Here is a 17,606-nt window from a genome sequence, read left to right as displayed (position 1 = left end):
CGCGTTTAAGGTCCTGCCATAGCATTTCAATGGGGTTCAAGTCAGGACTTTGACTAGGCCACTCCAAAACCTTAATTTTGTTTCTTTTAAGCCGTTCAGAGGTGGACTTGCTCCTGTGCTTCGGATCGTTGTCCTGCTGTATAACCCAGTTGCGCTTCAGCTTCAGATCACGGACTGATGACCGGACATTTTCCTTCAGGATTTTCCGGTAGAGAGCAGAATTCACGTTTCTGTCAATTATGGCAAGTCGACCAGGCCCTGAAGCAGCAAAGCATCCCCACACCATCACACTACCACCACCGTGTTTGACTGTTGGTATGATGTTCTTATTGTGGAATGCTGTGTTGGCTTTATGCCAGATGTAATAGGATCCATGTCTTCCAAAAAGTTCCACTTTCGACTCATCAGCCCACAGAACATTATCCCAAAAGGCTTTGGGGTCATCAAGGTGTTTTTCTGGCAAATATGAGAAGCCTTTTGTGTTGGAGCTCTTCCATGGATACCATTTTTGCCCAGTCTCTTTCTAATGGTGGAATCATGAACACTGACCTTATCTGAGGCGAGTGAGGCCTGCAGTTCCTTCGTCTGGATTCTTTTGTGACTTGCTGGATGAGTTTTTGATGTGCTCTTGGAGGAATTTTGGTTGGCCGGCCACTCCTGGGAAGATTCCCCACTGTTCCAAGTTTTCTCCATTTGAAGATAATGGCTCTCACTGTGGTTCGGTGGAGTCCCAGAGCCTTAGAAATGGCTTTTTAACCCTTTCCAGACTGATATATTTCAATAACTTTCTTTCCTCATCACTTCCAGAATTTCTTTTAAGCACGGCATAGTGTGCTGCTTGTTGAGACCTTTTAGCCTACTTCACATTGCTGGAAAGGTTCTATTTATGTGATGTTTAGATTCAACAGGGCTTGCAGTAGCCTGGGTGTGTCTAGTGTAATTAAACCCAATAATCAATTGGACTTGGTTAATTGGTTGATTGGGTAACTAGGGGGCACTTACTTTTTCACACAGGGCCAGTTGGATTTGGATAACTTTTTTCCTTCAATAAATAAAATGATCATTTAAAAACTGTATTTTGTGTTTACTCTGGTTGTCTTTGTCTTACATTAATTTTTGTTTGAAGATCTAACACATTTAAATGTGACAAATATATAAAATAGTATATATATAGGAGAAATCAGGAAGGGGGGAAATACTTTTTCACAGCACTGTATATGAATAAATATTTTATTTGCAGAGCAGATGCCTATTCGTAGGTTGACATAATTGGCATATTGATTTGTTTTCTTATTATATTGCCCATTTATACAGCTAAATATGTTTACTAAGGAAACACGGGTCAGCGGTCTGGCTGAGGTGTGCAACAGCTGTACCCTGTTCAGGATGTAAACTTGCAACCTCCTGGACATGGCAGCTCTGAATCCCTTCCATCCCCTGCTACGGCAGTAATCCCGGCACGCGAACTTGTGTTACTGTGTTTCATATCTGTGTGTAACATGTGAGGGTCCAGAGTGTAAAATTCACTCACATTTTCTTATCCTTGGCAAACCACAGTGCTATGTGTGTATAGTAGTACAATATAATATTATTATTAATATTATATTACAATATAATACACAACATGCAATGTATCACGCTCACCAGTGTCACATAGTGAAGAATGTCAAACAGGAGGGTACAGTGGGAAATTACTTGTGATGCGAAGTTGTGATATGTGTGATATTTATGTGGTTGGTAAGGAGAAACCGGTTGTTTGATGGTGCCCAGCATATCTAATTCTGAGAATACATGCTTAGAATGTGTGCAAGAAGAACAGCAGAAAGCGGAATTAAACTCGCAAGCTTCCATTTATGCTCTTTTGCCACTTCTTTAGCCTAGGAGTCTTTTTTCACAAAGAGCACATTACATTATTGTTGTTTAGCAGATGCTCTTATCCAGAGCGCCTTGCATAGGTTAGATTTTACATGCTATCCATTACAGCTGGATATTTACTGAGGCAGTTCTGGGTTAAGTACCTTGCGCAGGGGTACAGCAGCAGTGTGCCAGCGGGGAATTGAACCTGAGACCTTTCGGTTACACGACGCCACACTGCTGCCCCGATGTTCATACCTCAGGAGGTGTCCCCACTTTATTTTTTTTTTCGTTTACCGCTGAAGTATTTTTGTGCCACAAAAATTTTATAAAATTAAAAATGAAACATTGTGTGATTGAAATACAATGGGGTGAGGCCCTGGGTAGTTGTGAAGTCCTCATATGCCAGGATCTGGTGCAGGTCTCTTTGCTGGGATTTTACCAGATTAAAAGGCATTTCTGTAATGATGATGTAATGTAAATTTGTCCAAACCATGCCAGGTGGGAAAGAATCAGGTGTTTCTCTGCATGGACCTGCTCATTGTGGTGATGTGATACAGATGTCCATCACAGCTGGGACATGGCCACTCACATTTCACCTTCAGTTTGTCAGATAGTCCAATGACTGACAGCTGTCAATCATGATCAAAAGGACCACCCCAAAGCATTGTTTCTACACATTTGGAATGAGATAATGCAAAATGTGATTTTGATCGTTTTATTTGGCAATCAGGGGGAAACGAAAGGATCACCCCAAAAACTTGTTTGGCTATTTAAAGTGAAAACAAAACTAATTAAAATATAAATAAAATAAAGCCAGCTATTTTTCTGTGACTCATCTAGATAACAAAGTCAGCTGCACAAGTTTAACAGTACGGGCATTAATCCCCTGGCGATGTTCTTTTTAGGCTGTTTAACGCCGTGGCGCCCTCTAGCGGCTGTGTCCGTGTGTACTTTGCCATACCGGGAAACCGGCGCGCAGCGAGACCCTGCGGAGTCCCGGGAAGAGGTGCTGCTGCCCACAGCCGCACCGGTCAGGAGAGAAGAGAGAAATAAAATTAAAGCCAAGATCGGTGGGAAATTGGTTAGTTTTTAAAAAGATGCCCAGCAAAAAGAAGAAGTACAACGCCAGATTCCCCCCGGTGAGTGCAGCATAATTGCCGTGTTTTAAAGGCTGAATTTACTGGATAATACGGTTGGAGATCGCTAATCAGGCCTAGCCTAGCGATGTAGTCGTTTGCTCAATGAGAACCACGGGCTCTTTTAAATACATTTTTCCGGGCCTGTGCCCCTGTGAAAGGGCTGTGCTTAAAAGTTTCGGCAGTCTTTGTCCTTTGTCTGTGTGCAAGTCGTCCAGGCGATTTGGTTTTGACGAAGCACTTGTTGTGAGCCATACTTGGCGGCGCACTTGCAGTTTGGCACAATTCAACTAGTTAACAACAGTAACTATACTTAGCCAGTTAGCTAGCTTGCGCGAATAGCTGTCCGGGAGAGCTCGGCAAACCAGTTACTTAGCGAACTTGCAGACTGGACAGGTTAGCCAGCTAAATCACCCTCAGCGGAATGACCGGGCTCGCCATCTTCAGGTTAATGGCAGGCAGAACTTGGCTGTACTTGGGGGCAGTTTGCGCTAAACACCGCTCCCCTGTCCCGGCAGGCGCGGATAAAGAAGATCATGCAGACGGACGAGGAGATCGGCAAAGTCGCGGCAGCGGTTCCGGTCATCATCTGTATCCTCCCGGTGACCGCGACAGCGAGTCCCCTCTCTGTCACCCCTGCGGATGGAGCGTCGCACTGCGCTCTCTGGACACTTACGCCAATGCATTTTTGCGCGTATTTGGCTACGTAGGCATTTTTTATTTGCCACTTGACACTTGATACAAGAGAACAGAAGTGAATCCATTCAAGTTGAATGAGCAACAGTGTCAGACCAGGCTAATAACCCCAGCGAGTGCGAGGACAGCACAATCACCACCAAAAGTTAACTTGTGCAACCTGAATAGAAAGTCTAGAAACTAAAGGGAGCCAAGGACACACTACCATACAATGCAGTCACTAGATCTCAGTATCAGTAATAATACGTTGCGATACTACATGTAGGAAGCAGCAAGTACTTAGCTGGCTAGCTGCATGAATGACCATTCTAAAATGACCCAGTTTTGTTGGACCATGTTTAAAGCATTTATCATGATTATTAACATGACCTACGCTGTATGCATGTCCAAACTTTCAGTGGTTTGGGTAGTTGCCCATTGTGTTGAATGTCATAAAATGTTGCCACGTTGGATGAAACTGTCTTATGCCATGAAAAGAGAAATGTGGACAGAGGCACATTGATTATGTTTGTAAACAGTTCTGAAATCATGGCAGCATTATTTCACTTTCTGCATGATTACCCTTGACTTCACCGTCAGCACGGGCCCTGGAGCTCTTCCTGGAATCCCTCCTGACAAAAGCCTGTCAGGTGACGCAATCACGGAACGCCAAAACCATGACAACGTCACACCTGTGAGAGTTTCGCTCCGTGTTTGGCGTTTGTCTGTCTGTTGGTTTGTTTATGCATTGTGGTGGGGGTTGTAAAGACATTTTTCAGACACACAAGCTGGTAAAAACAGACAGGAAGAGGAGTTGGTGTGTGTGATTGTGTAGGGGAGAGGTATAGCTTGTGCAGGCCCTGAGTGCTCCTGAACCTGCAGGGGTTTGACTGTGTGTTGGGTGTGCATGCGGCCGCAGGAAACAGTGCGTAGAGCAGCAGTCTGATAGTGTGTTGGGTGTGCATGCGGCCGCAGGAAACAGTGCATAGAGCAGCAGTTTGATAGTGTGTTGGCTTTGCATACGGCCGCAGGAAACAGTGCATAGAGCAGCAGTTTGATAGTGTGTTGGGTGTGCATGCAGCCGCAGGAAACAGTGCATAGAGCAGCAGTCTGATAGTGTGTTGGGTGTGCATGCGGCCGCAGGAAACAGTGCATAGAGCAGCAGTCTGATAGTGTGTTGGGTGTGCATACGGCCGCAGGAAACAGTGCATAGAGCAGCAGTTTAATAGTGTGTTGGCTTTGCATACGGCCGCAGGAAACAGTGCATAGAGCAGCAGTTTGATAGTGTGTTGGGTGTGCATGCAGCCGCAGGAAACAGTGCATAGAGCAGCAGTCTGATAGTGTGTTGGGTGTGCATACGGCCGCAGGAAACAGTGCATAGAGCTGGAGCAGCAGTTTGACTTCCTGAAGGACCTGGTGGTGGCCGTGCCGGACATTCAGGGTGACGGCGAGGACAACCACGCGGAGGGCGTGGAGAAGACACCCCGCAGGTGAGGGCGGGGCCAGGGGGTGAGGGGGGCATTGGACCCTGCTGTTTGGGGGTGCAGTGACTTAGAGGGTGTGTTGTATCCCGCAGGGGTCGGAAGCCAGGGGCAGGGCGGAGGAACGGGGGCACAGCGGCCAAGGCCAAAGACAAGAAGCAGTCCGGGACAGAGTCCGAGCAAGAGGTGGGTTTCACCTGTCACCCACAGGACCCCGAGGGAAAGCCCTCAGAGGATGCTGCAGTAACTCGCAGACACTGCATTTTCAGATCACGACAGGTTAAATTTTTTGCGCCTATGAAACGATTTGGGTTGAATGCTTGTTGTTAAGGCGATAGGTGTCATATAGTGCGTGCCAGCCTGCATCAGCCTTGCTAAGACCTGTGAACATGACCATAGAGTTTCCTGCTATTTTTAAGCTTTCTGTGTTACAAAAATGTGTGTAGCTGCCGTACTTACAGCCGGCAGACCTTATCTCATTGCAGAAGGTTATGTGAAAGAAATCCAAGCACATTTGCTAAATGAGTCATCTTGCGGTTTCACGCTGTGGGGAGTCGCAGCTGTGAAGTATCTCTTCAAGGGCTCACCCGGTTAGCACTGATTCTGGATCAGTGTTTCTGTACAGGGCTCAGGAATGAGCTTGCTTCATATGCTACGTGTGTGTGTGTGTGTGTGTGTGTGTGGAGGGTGTGTGGAGGGAGTGACATTTTACACGGTTGATCGGGAACAGGATGATTCAGAAGACAGTGAGACTGAGGAGGAGGAGGAGGAGGAGGAGGAGAACCAGTCAAGCTCCAGCCTGCGGCCAGCTGCTCACTTCCAGGGGTGAGTGAGTCAGCCAGCCAGTCAATTTTGTTTTCTATTAACTATCAGTTTGCAAAAGGTGATTGAGATGCTGGTTATACACCTTGATTGAGATACCTGGTTATTATCATCAGGTCAGTTTTTTTTTTTGAACTGTGCACAGAGACTGTGTTCTATGCCATTGTGTCGCACTAAGTCAGAACAGCATTCGTATTATTAAAGAACTTGCAAAGAGGATCTGTACAGCACAGCGTTTAACCATAGACACAGGAGAAGTTTGACAGCCAAGTGGTGCTTGGTTTATGTGACCGTGTGCAGTGGAGTGCCATTATGTACATCATCACATGTGCCGTATTGCCATGGATACCACATCCTGATATATGGGGTATTGTGAGGCACGTGCAGGACCAGGGCTTAACCGAGAGGTTGCTGGTTCGATTCCCTGCTGAGCGCTGCTGCTGAATCCTTGGGCAAGGTGTTTAACCCACACTTGCTTCAGTAAAGATCCACCTGGATAAATGGACAAAATTGGACAAGAGCATCCGCTAAATGACAGTAATGTAATGTAATGTAATGCTTCATGTCCCTCTGTCTGTCACAGGCCCAATATGCCCGCCCAGTACCTCCACATGGGCATGGTCCAGGGAGGTGCCACCATACCACACGGTCCCTTTGTCCCGCCCTCATCACTGCTAGGCTCCGCCCCGGCTCCACCTGCCCCCACACCTCACAAGGATGACTATGATGAGGAAGATTATGACTCCTAGCTCCCGGCCCTGCCCCCCCGTTATTTTACTTCTTACTTTGGTTGTCGTGCGTTGCTGTGTTGGGGCGGGGCTAGGACCCCCCCCTGCGCTGCGGCCCACAGCACAGGACGCAGAGAGGCGGGGCCTCGTCTCTGCTGAGGAAACTTCCGGACATTATCCTCTGTATATTATGTGTTTTACTCTTCTCTGTCGCTCTGTTTTTAAATTGTGGAGCAAAACTGATTTTTTTTACAACCTGATGAAGCTGCTTCCTTTTAATGTTTTTTTGTTTGTTTTACCTACGTGGCTGTGGGTGTTTTTAAACGGGCTGCACCGGTCCTTGGGTTTGCGGGTCCCGGGAAAACACACTTTGATTCCCCCCCCCCGCCAACCCCGGGTGCTAAAATAAGCTACGCTGAAGTAGTATTAGGACAGAACACCAAGGTCAGGGGGGTAGCATGAAGGTCATCTGAGGTCATTTGGCTGGAGAGGAGATTAGAGACTCGCTCTTGATTAGAGAGAGGGTGAGTGGTGTTTACTTACAGTGATCGTATATGCTGGTTGTAGAAGATCCAGGGCGGGCCTGGGTGAGAGAGGTGAGAGAGGTGTGGAAAGGCCTGTTTTGTGTAGGGAAAGCTGATATTGGGAAAGCCAGATCTCAGAGAAATGGCCAAGCTTCCTGTTCGCTGTTCTGCCGTTTGTGGTGTTCCTGTTCTGCGGTGGGGTTGGGGGGGACCGTGAAGCTTTTGATGTTTGATAGGTAAATTCTGTCTGACTGTGTCAGCAGAGACATTTTCAAATCTACTTCTGTTAATATAATTCTGGTCTCGCCTCATTCTCGGCAGCGCGGTTTACATTTGACTTTCACTGAGTTTTGCAGGGCTGTGTCGTTTTTTTACAATGTGTTTGGTTTCTGCAGTGTGAATTCTACCATATTTCCAGTAATGCGAATGAATGCATCTCTTAAAGACTTCCTCAAACATCCACCTCAGAACAAGTTTACGTATAATTCTTGACACCAAATTTTTTTCTAATATTTTAGCTAATTGAATAAGTCATTGAATAGTACTGATTCTTCTGTTTATCCTTAGTTACCTTAATTATGTAGTTACCATAACCTCTGCTTATGTGAAATTCTACATGAGAAATGGATGTGTTTTTGGCAATGGAATACTTTGCGTATTTCTAATCAAGACTTAAAGCACCATTATAATTGGACTCCTGCCCCTCCTGTACAGAAGTCAAAATTCCAATTGAACTGTGTGAAAGATCACCAACTGCAAACAGGAGCAGCTAAAAATCCACCAGAGCTCCCCCTGCTGGTCCTAGCAGGAGAAAACAGCAGTGTTGATTTCCAGAGAGAGGGCACCTTAACATCGTGATGGGTGGAGCTACCATGAGCAGCCAATCCCAGACTCATTCCAATGAATCAACACTTCGCCTCCCGTGGCAAACGTTTATGATTGGCTGGAATCAGTGAGCCCCTGGCAGCGCACACTAGCTGCTCCTGTGTTGGGGTTTGTGAGGCTTCTCTCCCATGGCTCGTTCAGGCTTACAGCGGAAACAGAACCATGCTTCGCTGCACTGCAGCTATGCCACATCATCTATTATTTGCATTGACACCCCCCCCCCCCCCGCCCCCGTCCCCGTCCCGTTACCGAAGCCCTCGCTCTGAACTCTCCGTTGCTGGGCCGCGGGGTTTGCTTTCGTGTTGATAGCGGTTCACAGGAGTCTGCGGGAGAGCGGAGAGTCTGCCGGCTGCTGCAGGGGCGAGATCTCACCAAGATCTGGTTTTAGTCCCTTTAAGGAGGAACCGGAAGGAGACGGGAATGCTTTGGTTTTATTTCCCCTGGTTTTAATGGTGTGGCTTTGCGTTCGTCAGGAGAAGGCCAGAATCGGAAACCTGGGACAGTCCTCACCTCTGTACCTGTCTGAGTTTATTTCCCTCTGTCTCTGTTATGTGGATAATTCCCTTCCTTTCTTTTAAAAGTTTTAACATGTACCAGGTTGAACCTGGAGGAACAGAAATGTGGATCAGTGTTGCAAAATGCGATTTGGTGTCCTCAGCTCAGTGTTTGAAAGACTTGACTAAAATGACAGAATTGAATACTTTTAACTTTTTTATTTTGTACGAGTGAAATAAAGTTGGGATTTCTGAATATGAAAGATTACTTGGTTTGTTCTCTCCCCTGTGTCTTTGCTCTGGCCGCTGCCCTGTCTCTTCTCTGGTAGTGAATGTCTTCCTCTTAGCTGCAAGGATTGGCAAAATTGGCCCTTTGGTTTTGCTGCTAGCATGGCAGGGTGAGAAAAATGGGAGCAGGTCTGTACATCTGCACAGACTGATCTCGGATCAGTGTCAGAGGCCATCTTTGTCAATGTTCGGTGCACGTTTGCTGAGTTCAGATCAGATCACTTCCTCACGCTGCTCTGAGTCAGCCCTGGCTTGCATTATCTACTGGGACACCTGAATTTAACCAAACATTTCTGCAGTCATGTAAGGCATAATACTGGGTATGCAAGTAATTGTAGCAATTGACTTCCTGAAGGACCAGCAAAAGTAGGCATTTGTTGTCTCTGTTCAGCATGTCAAAAAAATCAGTCTGAAGAAAAATAAACAGACCATAATTATATGTCAGAGCTGACAACAAACTCAAACACTCATTGCAGTTACGTTTCAAAATTCTGCTCTTCAGATACATGTTAAGTACACTTAACATGTATCTGTAAACACTTCAGTCTGTGTTTAATATACAAAAACAGAAATGTCTGGGAATTTTCTAATCAAAGAAGTTAAAGACAGGTGGACAGTGCTGATTTAAAGAAAAAATCAGTCTATTATATTCAATTCAATTCAAAATCTCATGCTGTAGCTTTTGCAATAGCACACAATTTTCAGATAATCTGCTGTGTTTTGCAAGCATAATCATTTATTCTAATTACGCGATTGGTGTCAATTATTCTGTGAATTATTTGTTTTATTGTTAATCGAGGAGGATAAAGGGGAACAATTTGAAAGAAATTATAGATTTAAAGGTAATGTTTGGGCTTCCCCTGTTTCCAGCTCACCAGCCGCCACTGCCTGAGACCCCCTGAGATTATTATTATGATTTGGCAAAATTACTATTGATTAAAAAAGACAACAGCTGAAAATATTGACATGCCAGAATGCAGCAGGTCTGTTTGGTACTAATTAGTCAGGACCGCAGTAACTCATGCACACAGTAATACAGCACTGTGAGCAGGTATTTCTCATGAAACTGTGATGTCACAATGACCTCTCAGAAGGTGTGAGGGGGCTGGGGGGTCAGCAGTGATGGTAGGCTAAGCTAGCATCTGCTAAGTGGGAAATTGGAATGCTGAGAATAGCAGAGAGATGAGGAGACCAGGGATGGAGAGAGAGAGAGAGAGAGAGAGGGAGGGAGGGAGAGAGAAACACTCAATAGCTTAATTATGTTTGCCCAGTGGATGTATTTGCATGAGGGACAGAGCGCGGGCAGGGGGAGAGACCTTTTCCTGTTAACCATGGGATGCTGTGGTGGACCTCGGCTGTGGATCGGCTGTTTGGTGACTTCCCTCCTCCGATGCGGTGAGTTAGATCCCTCACATCACTGCAAATCATTCGATTCCGAATTTCACTGAGTGCCCATATCAGGTACCCATTATGCACAGCGGCTGCAGGAACTCATTTACAGAATCCTTTGATATAATTAGTTGGAAAATGGATTTATTCTGCAAAACAAAGTTTCTGTTGCGGGAACAATAAAATGTATTTTTATGATATTGTGTTCATGACCAGGTTATTCTGTGAACTGTGTTATGATGTGTTATGTAAGAGTGTGCACTTGGCTGTTGGCTCTGTTTTCATCCATCGCCCACTCAATCATTCAAACGCAGTTAGTTTTAGCCCTGAGATGAATCAAACCTGTTAAATCCATGACATGCATGCAAAAAAGTCCGTTTGTGACCTGACCTGCCAGTTACACAGATAGATACACAGAGATGTACATGGAGCGGAGATTCTTTCACAATGCAGGGATGGTGCAGGCCAGATTTAGCTGGAAAACGTTTTGTGATTCTTGTAAAGTGATATAGCCCATAACTGACCTGACAATATCACAGCTACTGTGAGAGCTGACAGGTGAGCATGCAGTACATTTCCAAACAACCTCAACCATGCGCAAAACTTCTGCCCCAGGTGGGAAAGCAGGGTGCCTCTAACCCATGTGCACAGTAGCAGACACTACCTTTCTACTATTTCCCTCAGTTTTATTTTTAAAATTGGCGTTTTAATGGTGAGAGAATGGTCAGTGGGAATTCGGGGTGCCTTGGCTGTGCTTTTGGGGTGCAGCACACTGGTGTGCTGGCACTGCATTATCTGTGGTAGGGATGAAACGGGCCTTTTGTTCTCTGCGAGCTGCTTGCAGTGAGCGGTGCTGCCATGTGTAATTAAGAGCCGATAGTCACGGCCGTTTCCCACAGACTCACAAAGAGACCAGATTCCGGGGGTGGGGGTGGGGGTAATCATTAATACAGAAATGGGAGTGGGGAGGGGGTGGCGGGGGCCAGAGAGGACATGTGAGACACATTTTTTTATTGTTTATTATCAGAGAGAAAAATAGTGAAGTGCATGAGGTGACGGTCATGCATCTTGAGAGACCTTTACCGTATAACTTAAGAACCTGGTCCAGCCTGTGCCTACAGTCATTTACAATCAGTATGGGCCTTGTTGGGACTACAGTGTCACACAGTGGTGAGGGAGCTTAACTTCGGACCACGAGGTCGTGGTTCAAACCTCAGGGAAGATGCTGCTTACTTATTTTTTACTTTCAGGGTGAGCCATATCGCCCTCACTGTGCATATTACTGAATTTTTAATCTCATAGTGGAATCAAAGCTGGAACCTCTTAAACACTACCTCGAGTTTAGCTTCAGTGGTTTCAGTTAGCACGGTTAGCGGTAGAAATGGGTAATAACTGTAACATGCAGTGTGTTAATGAGGCAGAAATGCCGGAGGCACTCACCGGGTCGCTGAGCTGGGGGTGGAGATGATGCACTGCCGCGCAGTTCTGACACGCTGTTCTGCCGCGCTGTTCTGGTTCTGCCGCGCTGTTCTGCCGCGCAGTTCTGACACGCTGTTCTGACGTGCTGTTCTGGTTCTGCCGCGCTGTTCTGACGCGCTGTTCTGGTTCTGCCGCGCTGTTCTGACGCGCTGTTCTGAGACGCTGTTCTGACACGCTGTTCTGCCGCGCTGTTCTGAGACGCTGTTCTGACGCGCTGTTCTGCCGCGCTGTTCTGACACGCTGTTCTGCCGCGCTGTTCTGAGACGCTGTTCTGACACGCTGTTCTGCCGCGCTGTTCTGCCGCGCTGTTCTGCCGCGCTGTTCTGACGCGCTGTTCTGGTTCTGACACGCTGTTCTGAGACGCTGTTCTGACGCGCTGTTCTGACACGCTGTTCTGACGCGCTGTTCTGGTTCTGACACGCTGTTCTGCCGCGCTGTTCTGCCGCGCTGTTCTGACGCGCTGTTCTGACGCGCTGTTCTGGTTCTGACACGCTGTTCTGAGACGCTGTTCTGACGCGCTGTTCTGACACGCTGTTCTGACGCGCTGTTCTGGTTCTGACACGCTGTTCTGCCGCGCTGTTCTGCCGCGCTGTTCTGCCGCGCTGTTCTGGTTCTGCCGCGCTGTTCTGACGCGCTGTTCTGCCGCGCTGTTCTGACACGCTGTTCTGCCGCGCTGTTCTGCCGCGCTGTTCTGAGACGCTGTTCTGACACGCTGTTCTGAGACGCTGTTCTGAGACGCTGTTCTGACGCGCTGTTCTGGTTCTGACACACTGTTCTGCCGCGCTGTTCTGGTTCTGCCGCGCTGTTCTGACGCGCTGTTCTGCCGCGCTGTTCTGCCGCGCTGTTCTGACGCGCTGTTCTGGTTCTGCCGCGCTGTTCTGAGACGCTGTTCTGACGCGCTGTTCTGACACGCTGTTCTGACGCGCTGTTCTGGTTCTGACACGCTGTTCTGCCGCGCTGTTCTGCCGCGCTGTTCTGGTTCTGCCGCGCTGTTCTGACGCGCTGTTCTGCCGCGCTGTTCTGAGACGCTGTTCTGACACGCTGTTCTGAGACGCTGTTCTGAGACGCTGTTCTGACGCGCTGTTCTGGTTCTGACACACTGTTCTGCCGCGCTGTTCTGGTTCTGCCGCGCTGTTCTGACGCGCTGTTCTGACGTGCTGTTCTGATTCTGACGTGCTGTTCTGACATGCTGTTCTGGTTCTGACACGCTGTTCTGAGACGCTGTTCTGACGCGCTGTTCTGACGCGCTGTTCTGGTTCTGCCGCGCTGTTCTGAGACGCTGTTCTGCCGCGCTGTTCTGACGCGCTGTTCTGAGACGCTGTTCTGACGCGCTGTTCTGAGACGCTGTTCTGACGCGCTGTTCTGACACGCTGTTCTGGTTCTGACACGCTGTTCTGGTTCTGCCGCGCTGTTCTGCCGCGCTGTTCTGACGCGCTGTTCTGCCCCCCCCAGCGGACGCGGTGAAGGTGACAGTGAGGGACCGCAGTTTGGAGGTGGTGCGGGGCGACTCTGTGCTCCTGCCCTGCTCCTTCCGAACCATGAGCCCCCTGTCCCGCCTCAACATCGTCTGGACGCTGGCGCCCCTCTCTGACCCCGGGTCGCCGTTCCAGGTGCGCTGCAGCTCCTGCTCGCCCTCAGCCTGCACAGTGTCCCCAAACGGGCCGCAGTCGGGCGAGGGGAACAGGCTCATCGCTGCGTATAATATACCATGTCGTATGCGCTATTCTGTGTATGACTTTTTCAAAAGAGGAACTTCAGAAACGGTACTAGATGCAAATTACATCATGTCACTGATATCTGAAAAAATTCTATGAAAATTGAAAACTACACATGAAAAAAAATCTGTATAAATCATGTGGAGCGGTGCGGTTTGGTCTTTCTTTTTAACTCTATAAATATACGGCTTTTGCTGAAAAATGTCTCTAGGGCAGAGTTCTGCGCAGATTCACTGATCTGTATATCATCCTCCTCGTGGTGCCCTCCATATTAGTTGATCCATACATTATTCACATCAGTAAATCTGATTTTTTTTCCGCAACACAGCAGCCTCTCAGACATGACCTATGTGTTGTAGGTGATAGTGTACGACCATGGTCAGGTGATCGAGAACCCGTCCCTGATTGGCCGGGTGGGGTTCGTGAGCGTGCCCTGGACCGCAGACATCATCCTGAACAGCACGCGCGTGTCCGACGCGGGAACGTACCGCTGCGTGGTGAACAACCCGCCAGAACCCGGGGACCCCGGGATCGGAGAGCTGCGCCTCGATGTGCTGGGTACGTCTGAGCTCCCCCACTGCACCTCTCACTCACAGAGCCACAAGGTTGCAGGGTCCAATCCCCCTCAATCATGGCACTGTCTTGGTTCAGTAAATATCCAGATGTTGAAATGGATAATATGTTAAAATATGTTAAAAGCTAGTGATGTACTGTAGGTCCCTCTGAACACAGGACACAAACTAAATAAAGAAGCATAAATTGAGATGAAATTATGACTCATGAGAATTACGGTTTAAAATTGCTGAAAAGTATGTAGTGGGAACTGCAGGGTGTGGGAGGACTGAGTTAGACACGACTTCAGGGCCAGTACCAGGACAAGAAGCTGTGAAGAGAATAGAATCCCTTCAGAGAGGAGTGGAGTCCTCGAGGAGAAAGGTGGGAGTAAGGTGTGTCCTGTGACTGGCTGCACTGTGCTTTGAGGTATGTTCCAGAGAGTAGGATGCATGTTAGGGTTAACCATCTGTACTCCATCCTGGAGCACCCTGTGCTTCTGGCTACTGGTTCAGCTCTGCACATACCGGCTCCCGCTGGTTTCCATGCCTGGCAGCTCTGAGGCGGAGCAGCAGCAACGTAACCAGTAACCAGTAACCGCTGGGGCACTGCTGATGTAACCAGCTGTGTATATGGATAAAATTTCAATCTATGTAAGTCACTCTGGGTAAGAGCATCTGCTAAATGTAATGTAATGTAATGCACTGAGATCGAACAGGCTTCCCATGATGCCTCTGGTTCCCTCAGCACCCCCGTCGCTGCCGCAGTGTCTGTGGGAGGGGGACGCGGACGTGGGAGGCACTGTGACCCTGTCCTGCTCTGTGGAGGGGGGTGTTCCTGCCCCGGAGATGAGATGGGATAAGCTGGAGCCGGAGCAGATCTCCCTGCCCCTGAACATGGAGGGTAAGAGCCGGGCTCCGCCGAGGGGCACTCACAGGGACCGAAAGGCAGCACATCCCCACCGAGCCACCTCTTCCAAACGCCACCTGCTGAGGCTTCATTAAAAAGACAACAATTAGGCTTTTAACACAATTACGCAATGTGGCAGTGTTGCCAAGTGGTAAGGAGCAGGGTTCATAACCAAAAGGTTGCTGGTTCAATTCCCCACTGGGGCACTGCTGCTGTACTGCATGGGCAAGGTACTTAACCCACAGTTGCCTTAGTAAACATCCAGCTGTATAAATGGATAAAATGGTCTCTCTGGATGAGAGCATCTAAATGACAATAAAGTGGATTAAGTTTATTCTGTCTGTTGAGGCACTGCGTGTGAATAATCTGGCCACTAGTGATGCTACGATGGTTGGCAGCCTGCTCCTCTGCCCTGTAGGCACCATGAAGAGCACCGTGTGCATTGCCAACATTTCGGCGCAGAACTCCGGCCTGTACCGCTGCTCGGTGTCCAACCCTCTGGGAACGCAGAATTGCTACATCCACCTGTCAGTGTACAGCCGTAAGTCCGGTTTCCGTTCTCTCCTCTGGTTGGATGCTTTCACACATAGTACAGGAAACAGTGCTTGAGGTGTTGGATTCACAAACGGGAGGTTGCAGGTTCAAATCCAAGGCACTGCTGTTGTGTTTTTTGAGTTGAGGTGCTTATTTCAATTGTTCCAGTAAATATTCAGCTGTATCAACCAATTATGTACAAAGAGTATCTGATAGGCAGATAATACTGTGAGATATAATCTGTGTGTTTAAATGGATAAGAAAGGGAATAACAGAACCGCAACATCCGTGTTGTACTGTAAAAGTATCAGCATGAGGCGGGAAGCTGTTGAATCAGGACAGGAGCAGAACTCCTTCCAGGACTCAGGCTTCTGTAGGTGAGTGTGAGTGAGTGTAGCAGAGCTATATGAGAAGAGGGTCAGATAAATAGCTGGCGGTTTGGCCTGCAGATGCCTGGCTGTGACAGATCTCTGCTCTACTCTCTGCAGCTCCGGACCCTTCCCCCGGCATCCTGCAGGGGGTGCTGCTGAGCCTGTCCATGGCCCTGGTGCTGCTGGCTCTGCTGGCCCTGGTGCTGTGGCTGCACCGCTCCGGGCGGGACAGGAAGTGGAAAGAGGGCGAGGAGGAGGAGTGTTACAACGAGATCAGGTACACGCCCACCCTCGTCCGGCGTTCCTTCGTATGACCCCACCTAATCACCAGGACTAGTCCATCACCCCTGTCTCCATCACTCGCCTCCCTGTCACCAGGACAGCTAGCACAGCACCCCCCACCCCCCTGTCCCCAGGCCCGGGCAACACGTGTCCATCCGGCTGTTGGACCTTGCTTTGCTACGTCGGGTTCATCTCCAGGAGTTGTCTTTAGGACAAGGATTCATTTAAGAGGAGGAGGGAACCTTCAAACACCACACAAGTCTGAGAATGGAATCAAATGCATTTGAAATTGAACCATTAAAGCTGGCAACAAATGGGAGTGTGTTGTGTCTGTCTGCTCGCTGATATGATTATTTACCTGTGTGACATGACAGCGTGACTAAATGCACACCAGCAATCGCTGCATGAGTCAACCCACCCAAAAAGAGGGACTAACTACGAAAGCCCGTTCAGTGTGTTTAAGTTTGTCTCAGGGTCTCAAAGCCTACCACAGTACAGCTACAAGAAAATTAATTTAATGAGAACAGGTCATTCAGTGCATCTAGGCTATGTCATTTTGTCTAGTCTAGAGTGTATTTAGTGCTCAGACCCAGCCTTGACACAATCCTATGTCTCTGCTTCCACTACAAATTCTGGCAAGCTATTCCATGACAGAAAAAAATACTTTGTAGTATCAGTATGAAATTTCCCTCTAATGTCCACCCATGTCCTCCTGTTCAGCTGACACATCTTAGTGTACAGAGCGATTTCCAGCCAAGCACACTCGCAATAACTGCTTCACAAACAATGACACAAAAAAGCTTTAATTTAAATAGGGGAAAAATCACATAAAAAACTGTACAGAACTTTGAATATTGAATTACAAGATTTAAATAAAACAAACCCAAAATAACTGAAATAAAAAAATGGGATGGTGTACTATTATACAAAGTTTGTGCAAAAGCAGGGCAAATCATTTTTCCCAGATAAAGCGGATCAGAGCGTGCTCTTGTGCACTGATGCCGGATTACAGCAAAGCAGAGTACTCCCTTTCACACGGTTGCCAGATTCTGTGGTGGCTGTGGTGAAAAGCACAAGGGGGTACAGGGGGATCCCCAGAACTCCACATAGTGTCTTCCTTTAAAACTCAGCACTGAATCAAATAATCATAATAATAAAATATATTTATATGTATTTATATACACAACATGCTGTACATGAATGGCAGAGATATAACCCATCCCTTTTGACACCCAGCTCTGTCCAGTTAGTTTGTGCTTCCTTTCATTCGGTAAGAGTGACTCCCGTCACGTTGGGGAATTAGGAGGGGGGAAAAAGCATGGTCCTGATTCTGATACACGGTTCGCCATCCCTCTCCCTGCATGGACACCCGCGCACACAGGAGAATCATCAGCAAGCCGCTGCACAGGGCACAGGGCTGCGAAGACCTTCAGCAGGAACCTCGCCATTACTCACCCAATTCATAAACCACCTTTTCTAACAACA

At 47.9% G+C, this 17,606-nt stretch overlaps 2 protein-coding genes across 2 annotated transcripts; both read left to right on the top strand.

Annotated features, from left to right (window-relative positions):
* Positions 1-2,859: 2,859 nt before the first annotated feature.
* LOC118775000 (dr1-associated corepressor-like) lies at positions 2,860-7,074 on the top strand. Its single transcript, XM_036524668.1, has 7 exons — positions 2,860-2,996; positions 3,512-3,584; positions 4,269-4,362; positions 5,036-5,158; positions 5,245-5,335; positions 5,880-5,974; positions 6,555-7,074. Exons 1-7 carry the CDS (start codon positions 2,955-2,957, stop codon positions 6,718-6,720), a joined length of 684 nt encoding a protein of 227 aa, XP_036380561.1. The 5' UTR covers positions 2,860-2,954; the 3' UTR covers positions 6,721-7,074.
* A 3,147-nt stretch (positions 7,075-10,221) lies between these two features.
* zgc:165604 (uncharacterized protein LOC792578 homolog) lies at positions 10,222-16,205 on the top strand. The gene is made up of 6 exons (XM_036523189.1): positions 10,222-10,282; positions 13,211-13,368; positions 13,833-14,031; positions 14,773-14,928; positions 15,353-15,475; positions 15,957-16,205. Exons 1-6 carry the CDS (start codon positions 10,222-10,224, stop codon positions 16,151-16,153), a joined length of 894 nt encoding a protein of 297 aa, XP_036379082.1. The 3' UTR covers positions 16,154-16,205.
* The last annotated feature ends 1,401 nt before the right edge of the window (positions 16,206-17,606 follow it).

This window comes from Megalops cyprinoides, chromosome 3 (assembly GCF_013368585.1).
Source record: "Megalops cyprinoides isolate fMegCyp1 chromosome 3, fMegCyp1.pri, whole genome shotgun sequence".
Taxonomy (NCBI): Eukaryota; Metazoa; Chordata; class Actinopteri; order Elopiformes; family Megalopidae; genus Megalops; species Megalops cyprinoides.
This window is presented reverse-complemented; position numbering and strand designations above follow the sequence as displayed.

Coding starts and splice junctions, on each gene's coding strand:
- LOC118775000 (XM_036524668.1), top strand. CDS start 2,955: ATGCCCAGCAAAAAGAAGAAGTACAACGCCAGATTCCCCCCG. Junction 3,585..4,268: donor AGCGGTTCCGGTCATCATCT/GTATCCTCCCGG, acceptor CTTCACCGTCAG/CACGGGCCCTGGAGCTCTTC. Junction 4,363..5,035: donor ACCATGACAACGTCACACCT/GTGAGAGTTTCG, acceptor ATACGGCCGCAG/GAAACAGTGCATAGAGCTGG.
- zgc:165604 (XM_036523189.1), top strand. CDS start 10,222: ATGGGATGCTGTGGTGGACCTCGGCTGTGGATCGGCTGTTTGGTGACT. Junction 10,283..13,210: donor GGTGACTTCCCTCCTCCGAT/GCGGTGAGTTAG, acceptor TGCCCCCCCCAG/CGGACGCGGTGAAGGTGACA. Junction 15,476..15,956: donor CCACCTGTCAGTGTACAGCC/GTAAGTCCGGTT, acceptor TACTCTCTGCAG/CTCCGGACCCTTCCCCCGGC.